At 41.3% G+C, this 20223-nt stretch overlaps 1 protein-coding gene across 5 annotated transcripts in view; it reads left to right on the top strand.

Moving 5' to 3' along the window:
- The first annotated feature begins 12262 nt into the window (after window positions 1-12262).
- The window catches only part of MOCS1 (molybdenum cofactor synthesis 1), a 30123-nt gene continuing 22162 nt past the window's right edge, over window positions 12263-20223 (top strand). For 2 of the 5 annotated variants that reach the window (XM_041476790.1, XM_041476791.1), the window contains exons 1-3: window positions 12263-12464; window positions 14300-14713; window positions 19866-19998. In XM_041476790.1, coding sequence (XP_041332724.1) covers window positions 14705-14713; window positions 19866-19998 — 142 coding nt within the window. In that variant the 5' untranslated portion in view covers window positions 12263-12464; window positions 14300-14704. Of the gene's footprint in view, window positions 12465-14299; window positions 15001-19865; window positions 19999-20223 lie in introns of all 5 variants that reach the window. The other 3 variants (XM_041476792.1, XM_041476794.1, XM_041476793.1) reach the window with 3 other exon arrangements.

Raw genomic sequence — 20223 nt, forward strand, 5'->3', positions numbered from 1 at the left:
ATAACTGCTTATACTGATCATTAGTGAAATTATTTAAAATTAAAGTCCTTAATTATTTAGTTTAATAGGACAGATTTTGAGAGATAAATTTGCTGAAGCACAGGCATATAATATACTGAATAAAAAGGATTTTTTTTTCCTATTTAAAAAATGAAAAGTGATTTAATCATGGAAGTAAGACAATTGTTATTTCCCTTCTTTACCTATGCCTGCAGTACCCTACCTGACACAATTGTTGCCCATGACTTGAGATAGCTCTTATCCAAACCGGGTCATTCACATCCCAATCAAGGGGAAAAATCCATAAGGATGACCTTTCAAGATAAGATTTGCAAGAATATTGGGAATAAGGAGGAAAAGCTTTGATCAGAAGATGAGGAAAGCTTTGATCAGAAAAGAAAGTTATGCTTTGGAAATCAAAAAAATGAAAGGAGAAAATTAGTTGGAAAGCATTAATATGCATTGTTTACAAAAATAAATGAAAAAATGTTGCTCATTTGTAGAAATAAAAACTAACACACGAAACAAGTGGTGCTGCTATATATAAGGATAGTATGGACTAAAGATAACTGATATATGAGCAAACAGTAATGCATTGCTCTCTGCTCTTATGGAAAGTGCGGTGAGGGCAGGACTATTAATATAAAAGAATAGCGATAGAAACTGCATATTCAGCAGGGAAATAGTTGATCCCAGGGTGGTGGCAAAGTCATTTAAATGCTATCCATACAAGTCTTAAATGGTTCAATGAGATTTGAGAATAGGTTATGTATATTTTCTATATAAAAAGGGAGTAGTGGTGTCATTCAGGCAACTGATCTGTTAGTTTGATCTCAGCTCATTAAGCACTATGTAAAAACAACAAACAACATCTTGCTGAAAGAACAGGCATAGAAAGAGATGACTAGTGGAGTTTTCCTCGATCTGTCTTCTAACTTCCCTGGTTAAATATTTTCACCAATAATATTGGCTCTGTAATCTGGTGCTCCGATGAAATTTGTTGCATACACTTTGCAGTGATTAACAAACCATAGGAGATATTGAATAATAGATAAGAAGAAGGAAAACTGGATTAGCATGTGGCCCTAGTACTAGAAATGAGATTAAATTAAATCAAAGAAAACAGCAGGTCATACTTTTATATCATACATCATCACACATACGTAATTTCTTTAGTGATGAAATGACAGAAGATCCTGTGTTAACTAGTTAGCCATAGCCTGTCTAATAGTACTGACATTATATGGTCTTCAAAAGGAAAAAATATTTTTGGGATCATATCAGAAAAGATATTTCCAGCAGTCAATGTATTGAAAAATAATTTTTTTTAATATATAATGCAAAGTTAGGACTTAAGTTTTTGGAAGGAGGTATCTTAGAATGAATATCTAACCAGTTACCAAGGTGCAAAAGAGGATTTTCTTCTTTCTTAATACTGGATAATGTGCAAGGAGATTACTGGGTCATGTAGAAAGTTGATCAAAATATGTGCCATGTCTAATGGCATTGAGAGTTTACAGCCCTCTTGGGCAGCTCTCACTGTCAACAGTATAAAAATAAAAAAGAAGAGGAAATATGTTGCAGGAAAAAGTGCAAACACTCACAACATTCAAAGTGTCACTACAGACATGAACAGATCAAATACTCTCTCCAGGCACCCAGCTTTACAGTCCAAATATAAGACATTCAAATGAGACAAAGGCCAGAATGTTTCATTCAATCCTACAGCTCTGTTTTATCCTTTTAAAGTAACAGAGGCTTTGTTTGGTTTTGATTTTGCTCACCTATTAATTACCTTAAAGGGAGTGCTTTATTAAGTGTATGTTCTAGATTAGAATTTTCTATGTCAGTCAAGTGTTTTGATAGCACAAACACAGTACATGGAAGTAACACTCATGACTCACTATTAGTTTGTGATTACAGAAGGTGGTGCCACTCCAGCTGGGTGGAAGTACACGGAATAATCACCAGATCCTGCAGGTTTGGAAGTCACTCTTCTTTTTCTTTCATTTATATCTCCTCCCCGACTTCCCTCACCCTTCTCTCATCATGCATCTTGATAAATCACAACTACATTCTCCATGATAGGTACTGAATCCTCTGAAATGCGCATAGAGTGCTATAGCACAAAGGCTTCAGTATGAATTTCCCCATAATAGGATTTTAGCAGGACTTGCTCTGCTCTTGCTTGGATCTTTCTTCTCTGTGGAAGTTCTGTGTGCTGCTACCACCAACCAAGAGGTCAGTCTCTTTCTGCCTCCTCAGAATATGTCCAGATAGCTACTCAAAGTACAAGCCCACAGATTAAGGTCCTGCAGGCTGATGTGCTATAGCAGGTCTAGACTGCAAGGTCATTAGATCGCATTACTAATGCAGGAAGTGAAGGATGCAGACACTGACATTCTGTTCCCTGCCCTGGACTCTCACATATCCAGCTGTTGGAGCAGTGAAGCATTAGGACACACCTTGGCTCTGTGACAGTGCTTTGGCAGTTTCTCTTCAACATTACTTATTCATCACCCCTAGGAGCTAAATAAATGAATGGCACACTTGACAAGTGGGCCAGTGACTGGGGGATCCCACATACCAGGTCATAATGATGAGAGCAGGCAGCAGCACTGCAGCAAAATTAAGCAAGTATTCCTAGTTCACATCCTTAATGAGGATCATTTGGTGTATGTTACCACTATTTTGTCACTCCTTCCAAAACTATGCTAGCAGCACAAGAGCACAATTCAACAATTCTTGGGCTAGCAGTCCAGTGGTAGCTCCAGAAGCAGAACAATTTAATCAGAGTATAGCTGCATGCACACAAGTTATCTTTGCTAGGATGCAGGTGCTGTGGCATTATGTCTGCGCTTCTCTTGATCTGATCTGATCTGGTAGCTCTGCAGATCCAGGCAGTGTACCCTATGATTGTATCTGCTCCATTAGGTTCAGCTTGGCAGGGTCCTGCCCTGCTGTGTTGTGCAGTATAGATAGTTCTCTAGCTTGTAAAGAGTAGAGTTTCTCCTCAGAAAACCTGCTGACACCACAAGCTGCTTTTCAAGCCAGTTATCTTTCTTAAGACATGTAAACTGAAAAAGGAGTTCCTCTGGACTGCTGAGAAATGATACATAGACTTACTTTTATATTTGTCTCAAAAAGACATATTGTTCAAAATTCAGTACTGAAGGAGTAATCTGAACTAAGTAGGTTTCATATTCTTCATTACTTTGTCAAATATAAAAAAAAGTATAATGAAATTCATAGAAGTGAGTGAATATAAAAGAAATTAGGTTATTATAGTGAAATGTGGGGATTTGATCAGACTGTTTAAATCATGATACCTTAGAAAACTTAGGCTAAATAAGGGAACCAGTAAGGAAGATATTTTGTTTAGTAACAGTCCTTTTTGCTGTTACTCACTGTCATTGAGACTGGTGTGCATATTATAACAAAAGATATGACAGGGAAAGTCAAATTTCCAGACTGGAATTAATGTTCCAAATGCGGTCTTCTGAAATTACAGGTAATGAGGTTATAAACTATCCCTTTTACCAGAGGCAGGGTTGCACACAAGGGAAAAATCCAGTTAGAAGAGATATCGCTTTTTCAGGTGACAGTAGTGGGACATCACAGGATTGCAATTAGACTTCCTAACCACGCATGAATCTTTCAGACAGCAAGGCTGAAAGCTATCTGTTCTGCAGATATTTGCAGTGAGTTTTCATTTTTTTTCTGTGACTATGACTATCTGTTTCTGCTCACTAATAGATCCCCACATGATAACACATTTCTCTCATTCCCCCATCTAAGATGCAAAGCAAGTAGATGTGAGGGAAGGAATTTAAAGGAGCGAAAGAGAAAATTAGAAATAAGGAGCCTAGAAAAGGAGATGGACAGCAGGACAAGTGGGCAAGAAGTCCTGAGAGGAATTTAAGAGAATAGAAAAGATGACACATACACATTGAGAAAGACATGTATGTAAGGGAATTATTTAAGAGTGTGCAGGGATAGCTGCCAAAATTGGTACTATTTGTTTTGTCTCAAAGTATTTTGTTTTGCAGTTTTAACATAGGGATTGGCTGTGGAGGGGAATACCCTACAACTCTGTTATTAAAATAAAATAAAGCGAAATATTATTATCCAAGAGGATAGATTTGAATGTCCAGTGCTGGGAATTTCAGCTAATTCCCTCTGTAGCTTGAGACTGATGGTCTTTCTTCTACCTTTGTGTCTTAAGTGCCCTCACTGTTTTTCAGAAGGTACTATGTTGCACTGCAGAGACAGCTGAAGTTAAGTGGAGAAATCAAGCTCTTGTCAAAACACACTGGAAGTTTAATAGAACAATTACAATTAATTGAAAACATTCAAAATCATTTTAGAAACTTCAAGGTCAGGTTTAGGAGTGTTTGGCTCCAGGTTTCTTGACTGCAGTTGTCTTTTTCAGCATATATCTGAAATTTAAAGTAAATATGAAAATCAGATATCTCAGTCCCACATCTCTGCCTTGGCCTCGTTTGCTCCTTTTCCTCTTCATTTTCTGCCATTCTGTGTTCAGAGTGCTCAGCTTTCCTCATGGGTATCTCATGAGTGCTGCATGTGGAGATGAAGGACTTCTCAACTGCAAGATGCAGAATGTCAGGCCAGTATTGCCAAACTTTGTTGGATACTTTTTGGAACAGGAAAATTTCATCAAGACAAAGCTATTTTCTTCTTTTAGAGGGAAAAACAATCTTGCAAAGAACAGCAACATAAAACCCCTTGACTCAAAGTGTCCAGCTTAAAAAAAAAAAAAAAGTAAAGGTGTTCCACTGGCAAAGATAGAAAGATTTTTTCAGCAAGAGAGCCCATTCGGGTCAGTATCAAATCAGCCTGTTTTACTTTTATGCTTTGTTTTATAATTATTTTTCTTTACATACACAGCATTTGAAGTTGGAATAACTGGGTCAGGAGACCAGATTTCCAAGGCTGGGATTGCAATGAATACTTCACTATACATGAGGAAATAAAAGGCCAGTAGAATGTCCTGCATGCCTTTTTCCCATGAAATAAATAACCCATTCTCATATCCCCACAAGAGAGTATTTCAGAGGCCCAGTGGTCAGCCAGCCACAAGGACTGAGCAGCTACCACTGTAATGAGAGAAAGGCTTTAGAAGAACAACTGTGACACAAAATAAAGACTACACTTTTCCAATGCACTAGGGCATAGTTGTCATAACCTTTGAAACCTCCTGCCTGATGGCTTCTCTGAGGTTAGTGAGTGTCATTCGGACAGTACCGATACTTCTCAAGGGCTTGATTTTCTGTTATCTTAGAGGATATTTGTAATCTCTCATGTGAAAGTGAGTGGCAGGAATCAGAGAGCAGAATTTTCTTCTTCTCTAGACCCACTTTTCCACCACCTAAGTGACTAAATAGTGCATAGCAAAATAACAATCCTTCCTCCAAAAACTCAAATTAAATTCTCCCAAGGTATTGTCACATTGTCACCTTTTTTTTTGGAAACACGGCTTAGAATCTGGCAACACTGAAAACACTGGGAAGAGGAGATGAGAGAATAGAGTGAATATACAAACAGCTCCTATTTTCTTTTACAATATCACATCCAAAGATGTAAAAGAGGGAAACAGTCAGTGAGTTATAGAATCACAATTCTTTATTGTGATTTGTGAGAACTCAAAACAACTGAAGTGCTTAAGGAATCTGAAATGACAGAGAGAAATTAAAGCCTGATGCTAAATCGGGAAGTGACTCAACAGTATCTGAAAAAGTAAAGTCTTTGATATAAGCATCTAGAAAAAAAAGCCAACAGCCCAAAAAGATGCCATGATATTCTTTGTTTTGTTGTTTTGTGGTGGGTTTTTTTGGTTGGTTGGTTGGGTTTGGGTTTTTTTTTTGGTTTTTCTTGTCATTGGTTTGTTTGGGTTTTTTTTAATTTTGTTTTTATTCCAGTTTTCTGCCTTTTGGTTTTTTAACATGGTAAATCTCTTTGGATAAAAAACTAACTTTCTCAGAGTGATTTTTGTTACAGATTCACATACCTTGATTAGATGATTACCAGACTAGAAATCAGCTTTTTTTTTTTTTTTTTTTACAGCAATTTAAGCCAAGAAACAAGCAGAAAAAAAGTCATCTCCTAGGTAAACTAAAAATCTGGCTATAAACACTACCATCTAGTTGTGAGAGGCACAATGAAAGACATGTATACTGCTGAGCCTAAATGGAACTTAATTGATTTCCAAGTCACATAAAATTCTTCCATCATAAGAAAGTCTTGAATGTCTGTGATCTTGCTTATTTTTTTGTTGGGATTTGGAGAAGGTTTTTTGTTGTTATTGATAAAACTTCTTGCTTTGATGCAAATTAAATGAGAAATGCTAATCACATTTCATCAGTTCATATGTCCAGCTGTTTATCTGAATTAATTGCATTTCCAAATACAGGACTAGCTTCAAGAGAGCAACACAATATCAGTATTTAAAATGATTTTTTTTCTTTTTTTCCATAATGCTTAAGGACCAGTGTGTTTCTCTTGGAGCAGTGAAGGTATATTTCCTTCTCTTAGAGTAAATGAAGACCAAAAGCTGGATCTGCACTTCAAGGAAAATGGAGGACCATGATATTTTCTTGTCCAAAATACCGCAGAATTCTTAGTATTGAGAATCATCTTTCTGACCCTGTGCCTGACTACTGGAGTGTCAGTAGTGCTGCTACATGGAGGACCATCACATACAACCAGTGAAGATAACTTCAGTCCATAAAGTTAAGCAGGATTTCTTTAACATGGAAGGGAGCAATGGGAGCAATTACTTGTGTGATGAGAGGGCAGAGCATCTGAAGTAGAGGTCATCTGTAGGAAAGGAAAAAGAGTCTCCTGGTGTTTCCTAACCCAGGTACCTCCTTTTACCATGCCCTTAAATTCTAGCAAATACAAAAAAAAAAAAGTAGGCATGCTAACAGATTAAATGCAATCCTACACCTGGAGCTGCCTGGGGCAGAAGAAGCCCACGTAGGGTTAGGCTAAGAAAATGTACAAGTTTGTCTAAACTTTCCTTTGGTTATGTCTATGTCAATCTGATTGGATGGGGTTGTCCTGTGACCCTACATTCATTCTTCTCACAGTACTCAGGCATTAAATGCAATAAGCACACAGTCAGACCAGCAAAAGTGTTATCAGCCCATGACCAGTCTGTTTACAAGGAATGTTGAGTAAGGGTGGAACTGTGCAATCCTGCTCCAGATAAACAGAAGTTTTGCAGCTGTCCTGCACAAAACTCCCTGATAAAAAAAAAAAAAAAAAAAAAAAAAAAAAAAAAAAAAAAAAAAAAGCCAAACAAAGTGCTAAATTGTACAATAATGAAGGCGGGATGTTGATATTTCATGTAAAGGAAGGAAGCCAAGAGAGAAGGGCATGGTCATGCATAAATGATAAGGTCAAACTCACATCAAAAATCTTTTCCTTCCTTCTTTCCTCTCTCTCTCCACCTCCCTCCCTCCTTCCCTCTCTCAAAAATCTTTCCCCCCCCCTTTCTTCCCCCCTCAAAAATCTTTCTCTCCATTCCTCCCTCCCTCCCTCCCTCATCCCTCCCTCCCTTCCTTCCTTCCTCTGTCTCTTCCTCTTTCCTTTTCTCCCTTTCTGCTCTTCTTTTCTTCCTTCTTTTTTCCCCCTTTTCTAATTATATCAACCTCTGCTTTTTATGCATTTCTTAATTCCCTTAATCCCCTTGTTGTGTGGCTTTGCAAAAGCATGGAAGAGTAAACATATTCTTTGCTTTAATGTGTAGGATCAGTTGGATTTCTCAGTATTATAGAGCCCTTTACTCTGGATACCGCTAGATACTGCTCAAACAGGGAATGTAAACAATTTCAACACTAGATTTAGCAATATTAAATTTCCAGTTTTTCTTTTCTCATGATTGTGAGCAGAAAAGATTAATGATATCTAAGGAAATGCAGCAAAGGAGGAAGGTAATAAGATGAGGGAAGAGAGGGTTTCTCCAGCACATGGAAGGTAAGGAGGAAAAGGAAAAGACAGCATTGACACATATTTTCTAACCAGCATGGCTGGTTCCATACCAATTATTTTCAGACCAATTTGTTCTGATTTCTTCTGCATCTGTGCGAGTGCATCTGTTTCTGTGGCAGCCTCGGCAATGTTATTTACCAAATCCCTGTTTGTAAGTCTGTGTGCTTTGCAACACATGCTTTCTAATTCTATGGAAACAGCATGTTCTAGAGAACTGCAGATGTTATTTTGTGTCGGCTAGGAGGAAACACTAGGAAGGCTCTCATGCCTCTTTCTATGTAATGAGGAAAGCAAACGATAACAGAAGCCTCTGTTTTATCACCTCCCCAAGATTTCTAAGTGTAGACAAGAATTATGCAGTGGTGTGCTTTGAACTGTAAAATGCCATGATGATTCCTGAGCAAAAGTGAGACATTCTAAGGTAGTCATTTGTACCTCACATGTGCCCTGAAGTTTGACAGTGAATCTCTTTGTAGTAGTTTCTTTCAAGAAGGGCCTATGCTGTTCACAAGCAACAAATGTGGAGAGGGATATGTTCTGCTGTTCTGCTCTTGCAAGAGATAAACAAAACAGTGAATATGCTTTGCAAGTTTTGTTATTTCATGCTCAGTTTGCAGGAAGCTGGATATGGAGGCTTTCCCTTGGCTTACACTCATGCAGTCTTTCCTAACGGCAGTCCCAGCATGAGTCCTGACTGTGTTCCAGCTCCATGTGAGGACAGGATCAGGTCTTCCACTTTGCCCTGGTTTCTGTTCAGGCATGTAGCCCAAAGTTTCAGAAAGGTGTTGAGTAACTCTTGATGGATGCCTTGTTTCTACAATGAGGCAGTTGTGATTCAGTGTGGCAGATGCATCCAGCTCACAGCCTGAACTCTCTCTTGAGACTTTTAAGTCATTATTATTTTATTAGTAACATATCTCTAAAACTTTGTTCAGTGCTTATTTGAAGCATGAATAACACTGGAAGTAGTTCAGTACTTTGCATTTTTATATTGTTTTGGCATACGCTCCCAAAGGACATGGACCGGACTCTGCCCTTCAATTGCCCGTGTGGGTTTAACACCCCTTGGCAGGCACACAGACCTTTACAAGCAGCACAGTGCGGAGTCTTTTGTGGAAAGTTAGCTAATCCCTGGATGGGTACGAGTGCTAAGAGAGACCCACCCCTAAGGTATTAAGTGTGAATTCAGCAAAATCTTGGAACAAATAAGCAGGTAAATAAGACAGGGCTAATCTAGGACCCCTGGAAGTCAGAAAGGAAGGCAGCAGCAGGAAGAGAAGGAAATGTTTCTTTGGAATTTGGACTGAATAATCACCTTGTGCCAAAGACATGTGAATGTCTTCATGATGTCTAGAAGACAACTGAAACACCAGAGGCAAGAGTTTGCCTAAATGTCTCCAGCCGTCTCTGCAGTTAGAAGCAGATAGCCCTTATCTTGCTAGGATAGAATGTCACACCCAGCTTTGGTTACAACGCAGGGGTGTGACACCACATAGCATCTTGGAGTAGATACACAAACCTCAAACCCTTAATTATTTTCTGACTACTAGTCCTTTGGAGAGCTGCTGAAAAAAGCAAAGAAATCAAATCTCCAGCTGCTGTCTCTGGTGCTTACTCTTCATGAGCAGTGACATGGCATGACACAACATTACGTGACACGGCATGACAGTGCCCCAGTGAAGTGAAGCGAAATCATCTCTAATGCAGATGCTCTTATTTCATTACACTTATTTCATGGCTTCATTTAATGCTGGGCAAGTGTTTCTGAAAACCAGCTCTAGATATTCCTGAGAGTAAAAGTTTGCCTTTGGAGGTGTAAAACCTAATTTTATGCTGGTTTAATGAAACATGCCTATATTTGTACAACCTGAAAATTGAAAAAAAATATAAGGCTTCAAGTATGCAAAGGCAATTAATTTTTTAACTTTCCAGATATGCTGAGCATCACCATATTCAACTAGACTGCAGATTCTGATGAAGCAAGCAATAATTTTTTTCTTTTGATGAGTTTATAACAAATTTTCATCTTTATTCATTGCACATCTAATTAAACCTCTTTTGCAACTGAGAAGTTCACTGAATTGAACAATTATTACATTTAATATGAAGCTAAAGTGCCTTCTGTATTCCAACTGTCATTATCACTAGCTCTTCACATAAATCCAGAAAATCCTTTAATTACAGTTATTCTAGTTCTACAAGGAGAAGTGACGCTTCATAAAGCTACTCTAAATGTCAACATCAAACTTGTTTCTGCACCTTTTGAAAATTGTGATTTGAACCAATATTTGTCTACTGTTTTGGTCTGCGTATATGTCACCTTGACATCACACTGGTGGACATGGCTTCAGACTGGATATTTAGCCACATTGTAGATCAGTCAAGTCTGTATTTCTTTTCAAATGGCTTAAGCTTTGGGGGGAAAAAAATAGCAACATGGTATTCAGTTTTCCTTTTAGTCTGTAGCCAGTCTAAAGACAGAATAAAGTCTAAAGTCTAGAGTGAATTGGACAGGAGAAGGGGTTTTGCTACAAAGATTTAAGTATAACCTGACTAAACAATTGAACCTGTACCAGCACACATAACTTTGTCTGGAAATAATGGCTGACACAAGCAATAGTTATTCAAACATCAACAAGTAATGCACAGGTCAAACACTAAAGGATTAAGACTGTGCAGAGAATTGCTAATGTGTTTTCAATCGGTAGTTGCAAATGAAATACCCCTGACACAGCAATTTTGTAATGGAAAACAAAATTCTTTTAGAATACAAGTGTGGTCATACAGTAGCATGGTGTATAAAATTCTGAGTTTTACTCTTAACAGTCGCACAGTTCTAAAAGAGCAATAAAAGTAATTTGGGGGATGACATGTCTTTTAAAAGGAAGAATAGCTGACATGATTCAGGGAAGGCAATCCAGGGAAAATGTGGGCACCCTGCCGAGCACTCCTTTCAGGTGGAACAAGTGACAAGTGACCTTTCAGGTCACTCCAGCTCAGCTTGGCAATGGGCGACCATGCTCTACAGATCCTCACCTGGAGATGGACATCAGGATACTGGACTTGTCATCATGAGCCCCTTGTCTGTGAAACACTGAGAGCATGGGGAAAACTAAATAAGGCAGGAAAACTGAAATATTGCTTTCTTATGCTCCATAAGATCCATTATGCCTCACTTAGTCACTGTGCCTATCTTCTGACAAGGTTGTACAGATTTTACTTGAGACTGGTGCTGACTAGAGGAGTTGTTACCACCACAAATGTTCCCCAGCTAATGATATTCATGATTTCCAGTCCTCTGGCAGCCTTGCTGGGATACCTATCTCACATGCAATGTCTTTCCCTTGACGGCAGCCAGCAGTCAGAGCTCAGGCTCTACACCTGGCTTTTGGAGGGTGGAGGTGAGGGTGGGGAAAGGCAAAGGCTGTCCGCAGGTTTTTGCCCTTGCTGCTGAGGGTCACGGGGCTTGAGTCACCAACAAAGATGGTGAGGATGGGAGGAATTGAGGGAAGTGAAAGTGCCACAGATGGTGACATGCCTTTGAGGGGAAAGTGTACGACGAGTGGCTGAGGTCACTTGGTCCGATCAGCCTGGAGGAGACTGAGGGGAGACCTCATAACCTTCCTTGTGAGGGGAAGTAGGGAAACAGGGCAGACACTGATCTCTTCTCTGGTGACCAGTGACAGACCTTGAGGGAATGGCATTAAACTGTGTCAGGGGAGGTTTAGGCTGGATATTAGGAAAAGGTTCTTCACCTTGGTGAAGGGTGGTTGGGGCCTGGAAAGGCTCCCCTAGGGAAGTGGTCATGGCACTAAGCCTGTCTGAATTCTAGAGGCAATACTTGGGCACATGGGGTGACTATTGGGGATGATCCCATGCAGGACTAATAGTTAGACTCGATGATGCTTGTGGGTCCCTTTCAACTCAGGATATTCCGTGATTCTGTGAATTGCCCGAGACCGCTGCTCCGGGAGTACACAGCGGTGCCAAGGCACCATGCGGGAAACCTCCCTCGGCCCGCTCGCCTGGGGGGACCGAACTACAACTCCCGGCGTGCAGCACGGCTCCGGCTCCCATTGGCTGCCTCCCCCCGCCCTCCCCGCGTGACGGCGCGGGGCTGGCGGCGGCGCCCCCCGCGCTTCGGGGCCGAGGAGCGCATGGCGGCGGCGGCAGCGTGGGGGCGGCTCCCGGGGGGCCGCGGTGCGGGCAGGGGTCGCGGGCGGGGGGCGCGGGGGAGGTGAGCCGAGCCGTGCCGTGCCGGGCCGCCGGAGGTCGCGTTCGGGAGTTTGAGTGCCTGGCCGGTGCCTCGTCCCTAGGAAGATGTGTTTCGCGGAGGGGCGTTCTGGTAACCGTGGCAGCGCCTGTCGGGGCGGCCAGGGGTCTTGGGCACCGCGGGCGGGAGCTGCCAGCGCGTTCCAGAGAAATGCAGCCTGTCCATAGAATTTTGCAAGGTATCCCGGACCAACCGGTGGTTTGTGCGGTGAACATGACCTGATTATGTATAGGGAGGAGGGAAGAGTCAACAAAACATGTAGTAATATATAGTGCTCTGTATGCTTCTTTTGTTGAAATGTCACCCTTGCTTTGGAAGTACGTGGGACACCCGGTCCCATGGACCGAGCCGGTCCTGTGCTCCTGCCCAGCCAAAAGGAGAGATTACACAACGCTCTTTGATCAGCCTGGGTCAAAACCCGAGTGGTTTGGCAGCCCTCGGTGGTTGTGCTCAGATGGCCATGCGAACTTCGCACTGAACCTGTTTGTTCTGGTGCTGGCATGAAGTCAGCTCAGGAGTTGCCCTGATCCAGCTTCTCCCGGTTTAACTTTCGGTCCCTCGGGTGAATTCGGTCTCTTGGTGTCCCAACTCAGAAGAAAAAGCTACACGGAAAAGCAAGGTTCTGTGACTGTCTGGCAGAAATAGGGCATGGCACACAGAGCAATCCCAGCTGGGACATGATTTATTGAGTTACTTGCAATTGCATGGCTGGCTTTAACAAACAGAAAATAAGCTAAAGTTACTAGTGAGAGACTCCGTGTCGCCAGAATTGAATGCATTCACTGCCACTTACTTATTTACAAGAAACCAAATGGATTAATGCGTTTCTTTATTGAATGCTTACTTGACTCCGAAAACTAGAAAGGTTATTGAATTTGTTTTGTTTGGTTGTTTTCCTAGGCCATAAACGTTTTTATAAATTCTCATCAGAATTACTTTTCACTACTTTCTTTACATAAGGTAGCTGTACCAAACATTCAGGAATAGTTTTGAGGGAGCTTGATTACAACATCCATCTGAAAGCCCTACGTCCCTTAGGGGCAGAAAGGTACGGTAGCTGGAAGAATGGGCTGGGGATACACATTTGTGGCATAGTAAATATTAGAAGTGTGCCAGGGCACTGGCTCATATCCTGCAGGACTTGAGAAGTGAGCTAGTGTGAAAAACAAAGGCACTGCAGACTTAGCATCTATACAGTGCTAATACACTCATTGCTCCTTTCTGTTCTCTTTCTCCTGGGATTCATCTGTGGAGAGAAGCAATTAGCGTTACAGCCATAGGGGACAGTGAAATGTACTTTAAAATGTGAGAACACTCAAAACGGTTGTGAATACTGCTTGACTGTCTTCTGTGCTGGAGCTGCAAGTATTCATGGGTTCTGTTTAGTTTCCTCAGGTTTTGGGGAGGAGATGTATGCAGAGGGGAGAAGAGAGCAGTAGACTATATTTCAATCCCCTTTAAAATGGTCATTCCAGCTATGGAAGGAAGAACTCTGTAACTCAGGCAGTTCAAGAGACAATTGTGAGGCCATCCATTCAAAATCTTTAGGTTGGGTTGCAAACAGTGGGGTCAGTACAGCTGTTGTATTAGTGATGTGTGGCAAACAATTTACTTCTTTGAATGCTGGTTTTTGAAATACAGTTGTCAGTCTTGGAGGTGTACACAGAGTGGAGTTCTGACTGCACTAGTTAGGAGTAGAACAGGGCATGAAGCTACAGGCACTCTGAAAGCAGCATTTTCACAGTTGTTCTGTTGTGTGCAAGAGTTTCTTTGGATTTTTCTTGACTAGTTCACAGTTAACAAAGTTTGATGCCATCCTGCCATCTTGTACCCATGACAATATATGTCCAGATTCTATTCTTGAACTGAAATGATCAGGTAGGATGACCTATTTCTACTACAGAACTGGAAATCAGCATATTTTTTTTTTTTTAAATTCTGCTCTAGATGTATCATGTCCGTAAGAGTCTTGATACAAAGTTTCACTTAATTTTTCTTCATCTGCTCTTCTAGATCCTGTAATCCAAACATAACCACCTGAAAATTTCTGTGGCCACAATGAAGCCTTCAGTGCTGGGATAAAGTGGAGAGTCCAGCTTGCCCAGAAAGACCTCACATGGCCCTAATTCTCAGCCAGTCGTGTCTGAAACGCTCTGTGTGCTGCTGCTCTGTTTTGTGGGTAGCCAGTGGCAGTCCCTGGGCAGTGCTCTCTGTGCCAGTACCCACAAGTGTAGCCTGCTGTTTGGGGTCAGCTGTTGGGCAGCAGCTGCGGAGGCCTCACAAAAACATTTGTCTTGGACTTCTCAGCTCAGACCTCATTCTGGCAATTGGCCTACTTAGACCCATTTCAGCCTCTGCGGTTGTCTGATTTCCAGGTTGAACCAAGGACATTATGTCACCACTTCCCTACAGACTAAGATGCTAAAGGTGAGGCATGAAAGAGAAGAGCTCTTGCTGAGTTGTGTCTGTGACACTGCAGCAGTGTGACACTGGGACAACAGTGCTGTGCACAAACCCAGCAGGATTGCAGGAGCTTGAAGAGCCAGTGGATGCAGGAACAGCACTAACAGTGTCATGGGTACACAGGCTGTGGTAGTCCCTGAGGCCTGTGCAGAAGTCTTTGCAAGCTTTATAGTGCACAAATATCACTGGGGATGAAGTGAAGGTGGAAGAGTAGAGCAAGCATAGTACTTGATCTTCAGCTTGATTAGTAGGTAAGAATTCTGTTGTCTGCTCCCTTGTGTTTAACTGAGCCTTTCTAGTAGCTGTCAGTTTGTGGTGTTCCTGGTAGTTATTGATAGCTCTGCTGACAGCTTCCAATTTTTCTGCATTGTTAAAAGAGTTCTCCTGGAAATCACAGGTGAGTTGTCAGGTCTGAAGGGTTGACAGCTTGTCAAAATATAGCTGCTAGGTGCAGTCATCTAAAGTCTCATTCTTTCAGTACTAGTATAGAACATGTGATTGACAGCCCAGAGAACGAACCCAGGTTTTTCATGGATCAGATAAAGCACACTGTGTGACAGGGCATACTCCTCCCATGTACAGAAGTGTCTCCTGTCAACTATGGAGAGAGGGGAGTGGAGACTTGTGGGTTATAGAAATCCCTTTTGAGTGAAAAAGTTATCTAATTGGGCATTGATACGTTAAAATACCAGCAACCATCTACCTTTTCCTACTTCAGGAAACTGAATAACCCTTTTCCTGTATCCTGGGAACTGTAGCAGGCTTTTGCTTTCTTCCTGTTCCAATAGCTCTCACAAAGACTGCAAGTGATGACGTTGAACCTCAACCTATTCTTCCCCTTCAGAGAATCCTACTTACACAACAACCTGAGGGAATGCTTCATCCTTGCCCTGAGTTACCAGGAAGGCAGCTGAGTTTTCATCTCTGATAACTGGCCTTTTCTGTGGTATTGATAAAAATCTGAGCTGGTGCTGGGTGTAGTACCAGTTTTGGTAGTGCAGGATCCACCTCTGCTGGAGTTCAAGCTGATGGGTATCAGCTCTTATGGCTTATGGGTATCTCCTAATTCCTCTGTGCTGAAATGTAATTGGTCAGAAACTGAATAGCTTAAAAATTCTATCTCCTGTCATTCTTCCCTCCCAAACCCATTTCTATAAACAACAAGAAAATGATTGAAATAAGTTCTAGTAGCTGTGTTAAACATTTTTCTTTTCCCTGGACTAAAACCCAGTACTTTGTAGCAAGAGTTAGTTATTTCCAATAGAAACTTTTAAGTTTGTTGAAACCAATATTTTGCTGAGTGCCTGTTCTTTTAATGCTGCTTCTTTACAATTCACTTTAGAGTAATTAATGAAGGGCAGTGTTATTCCTCTTAATTTAGCTACCTTACTTATAGGAGCCATGCAGATGGATGACAGACCAGCAACAGAACTGATCTGCCCACTCCAGTGGGGACTCTTTCCTGAAAACAGGCAATTATTTTAAGCATATTACTGTCTTTGAAAGTATGCAGTTTTGTCTTTCATTACATAAAAGCATTAAAGTGTCCCTCATTTGCCCCTGCCTTTCTTCCAGGGAGGACAACTTTTCCCTTCTTTCCCTGCTTGTAATGCACACTCTAAAACTGGGTGGTGGGAGGTTTATACTGTTCTGTCTTCAAGTGGAGTGGTAAGGAAGCCCAATCCTGATGCAAAAAAGCATTGCTGAGAAAGAAACAGGAGAGAAGGGCTCCCAGAAGAGGGGGTCAGATAATTTTAATAAACTTGGGAGTGCTTTCCCTCTCAAATGTGAGCACCTTTCCAAAATAATTGGAAGGAGAACATCAGATATCCAGCCTGGCCAGAAAGCAGCATAGTTTTCAAGAAAAAAACCTCTTTTTTGTGTTGTGTTTTTTCTGAGTTTGGCAGATTTAAAATGTCCGTAGAGTTAGTCTGTTCAGGGTTGAATTTTCTGACTGAGGAAGATGAAGAAATGAAATCTGCGTATTTACCTGTGTTCTTTGAGTTAACCTGGGTTGTATTTGCAGAAACACTTACTTACAATAAGTGGAACAGAGCCAGCATTTCTATCAAAAGAAGGGATTCCAAACTTAGGATTTTTTTGGTACCCTAAAGCTGTGCAGAGCTCTACAGCAACCCACACACCCCTAGGCTGGAGCGTTTTCCTGGGGAGTTTAAAAACCAGATGGCTTGTTCCGAGTGCTGCAGGAAGGGGAGGTGAAGTCTGTGAGCAGTGGGTGTGGCTGCAGAGTGGTTGCCAATTACACTTCTGATGCTGCCGGGAAGGGAAGGCAGAGTCTTGGCAGGGCTGGCCTTGCATCCCGTATGCCTCTGCTGTTGCAGCCCCTGAAACTGAAAGGCATTGCTTTCTTCCGGCAGAAAAGCAATTCCGTGGAAACTACTACTGCAGTTTTATCAGGGGTAAACAGATGTTTTCTGGGCTTTGAAACAGCCACTTTGTATCTCCCTTGTCCCCTCTAGCTCCTCACTGCTGTGGATATTCTTAGAGTAAGGTCTTCTTATCTTTCCACAAAGCTGTTTGGATCAAGTATAGTGGATTGTTTAAAAGTTAGGGAAAAGATTGTGCTGCCAAGAATGACTACTCCTGCTTGTAACTTTAGCAGAAGCCTGGTGTTAGCACAGCTGGAAACAAAATTGCTGCAGCTGCTGGTGGCTGTAGTTGGGTCTCTCCCCAGATAACCTTTGCTGTCTGGCTGATTTGATCACCGAGGGTCCTCTATGGCTTCCACTCCCCCACAAATGTTTCTTACAAATATTTTCAGAATAAAATGTTTTGAGGAAGCATACCTGGGTGGTTCGACATTCTAGCTGACGATTTCTAGGTTTCTTGCAAAGCTATAGGGAAAATCTGTGCAGGATTAGCTCCTTTGGTTGGTTACTAGTGATAACCAGAGCCGGGGAGCTGATGGCTGTGGCTGTGTGTGTTGCTGCCTGGTCCCCTGGCATCGTCGCATACATTCTGATTTTGGTATGTCTGGAGACTTCACATTTTTTTTTCACTGGATGTGAGTCATGACTTTTGTTTAGGTAAGCAGTTTAAATACCCACTAATGTGTCATTTTGTTTGGTTCCTAATTCTGCATCTTAAATTTATGTCAAAACTTTATTTCATCCTTTGCCTGCTGCAGCCTGTCAAGACCAGTCAGCACAGTTTTAACTTGAGGCACAATTCTGCAGCTGATTCACACATGCACACACACACAGACCTTGTGAACACCATGTATACAGAAATGGTTTTGTATGTGCCTTTTCTGATATGAAATTCACTGACTGTTAAATGTCTGTATGTGGTTAACTAATGAGGACTCAGTGAAGGTGGTTCCCTTAATTATTTTGTTTTGTCTGGTTTATTTTGTGATGCTAGGCAGCTGGCCTCATTCATGACTTACCAAATTGACCTCCTATAAAATGTTAATTTAACTTCGATGTAGTAGATGAAAATACTTAGCAGAGTTTGAATTAAGTTGGTTTTGGATGTTTGTATGTAGTGCCTGAAGCAAGTATCCACCAGCTGATAAAAGTATGTTGGTAAACTCTTGCTCTTCTGCAGTGCTGTGATAAGAGATATTCAGTTACTCTAAGTTTCACTTGAGGTACCAAAATATTTTCCAAAAGTAGCAGAGTGGTTTCAGCTGTGCTTTACAGGTATAGAAAAAGAGAGCTGTAACACTGTAATTGGAAAGTCATGGGCTAAAGGCAATAAGGCTCCCTGCATTTAGACCTTGCTATAATTAACCTTTCTGGCATTGATGGTACTGATATTTTGAAGTTACTTGGTATAAACTGAACTGTATTTGTTTGCAGCTACTATTGGGATATTTGATACCTAATGTGGTCATAGAAGCCTAGAACGGTTTGGGTTGGAAGAGGCCTTTGAGGTCATCTAGTTCCAACCCCCTCCCATGGGACACCTTGCACTAGACCAGCTTGCTCAAAGCCCATCCAACACTTCCAGGGATGGGCATCCACAACTTTTCTGGGAAGCCTGTTCCAGTGCCTCACCAGCCTCACAGTAAAGAATTTCTTCCTAATATCTAAATCTATTCTTTTTCAGTTTAAAACCATTCTCCTTTGTCCTATCACTACAGACCCTTTAAGAAGTCCCTCTCTAGCTCTCCTGTAGTCCCCTTTAGGTACTGGAAAGTGATAATGTCTCTTCCCAAAGCCATCTATCACCTCCCCAGGCTGAACACATTCAGTTCTCTCAGCCTGTTTTCTTGGGAGAGGAGCTCCAGCCATTTGAGCAGCTTTGTGGCCTCATCTGGTCTTGCTCCAGCAGCTCCTCATCCTTCTTATGCCCTCATTCTAGAGGGAAAATACTCATATTTCCTAAAAATTATGCTGTTGTAGAATGTATTACATTGTGCTTAAAAAAACCCCAGAATTTTAAGTAGAAATCACTTGTAATATTCACTTCATGACAGTTAATAAAGAAATTTTTAAAATTCTGATCTTTTTATTCAGTTTGAACAGGTATTCAGAATCACACACTTCTCTTCCAGTTCCACCATGCCCTACATTATTTGTCATCTTTTAACTGAGACAAGCCTTTTGGAAGTATTCTGTTATATGGGTTTAGGCAGGAAGACTTTGTTGGAAATGAAGACAGGTGTCATGAAACATAATTGTATATAGCAGTAATTCAGTATTGCTGTTAACAAAATGCAAATATTGCACATGGAATATGGTAGGAACACAAGCAGAGATGCAGTGTTTCATCAGCTTCAGGTTCTCTTGTGTTAAAGTGCAGGAACGGCCCCTTCTCTATAATTTCATTTACCCAAGGGCTGTAGTGAGCATAGGTGATCTTGGATCATTGATTCTGGGAAGAGACAGGCAGTTGAACAAAAACACCTTCTATTCTGCACAAAAAGCCTGAAGTACCTGGGGCAAAGACAGGGAAAATTGTAGAAATTAATTAAGATTGGGTGTGAAACTTAATAACTGGCCACTTTTGACAATGGTTTTCCTTGGGCAGCTGTCTATGTGAGGAAGAATGGAATAATAATTATCAGTTGAGTTCAAAGTTGATATTTTTACAGCAAGTTGACAGGGTAGCTATTCAAATATTTAACACTTGCTTGTTTTTGTTACAGGAATTACGAAGCTCAGGAAGAGAACGCTTTGTGCCAGAACATGCTGCTCCGTTCTCTGCTTTTTTGACGGACAGCTTTGGGCGGCAGCACAATTACTTGCGAATTTCGTTGACTGAGAAATGCAACCTCAGATGTAAGTGTCTGCTGTTTCCTTGCACAAAACTCCTCTGCACTTATTGTACAAAAGTCAAGGTTTGGGTTAGGGTATTATTGCTGTGTTGGCCCTGTGCTGTTTCTTGTCTTCACAAAGTAATAATAAATGACGGATAGAGACTAATTGAGGCTGAGCTACTGGCAGGGTGGGAAGCCTGGAGCAAGCCTAGGGATCTACCAGAGACAGGTGGAAGTGACAGATCTT

Source organism: Pyrgilauda ruficollis, unplaced genomic scaffold (genome assembly GCF_017590135.1).
Source record: "Pyrgilauda ruficollis isolate IOZ18807 unplaced genomic scaffold, ASM1759013v1 scaffold4, whole genome shotgun sequence".
Lineage (NCBI taxonomy): Eukaryota > Metazoa > Chordata > Aves > Passeriformes > Passeridae > Pyrgilauda > Pyrgilauda ruficollis.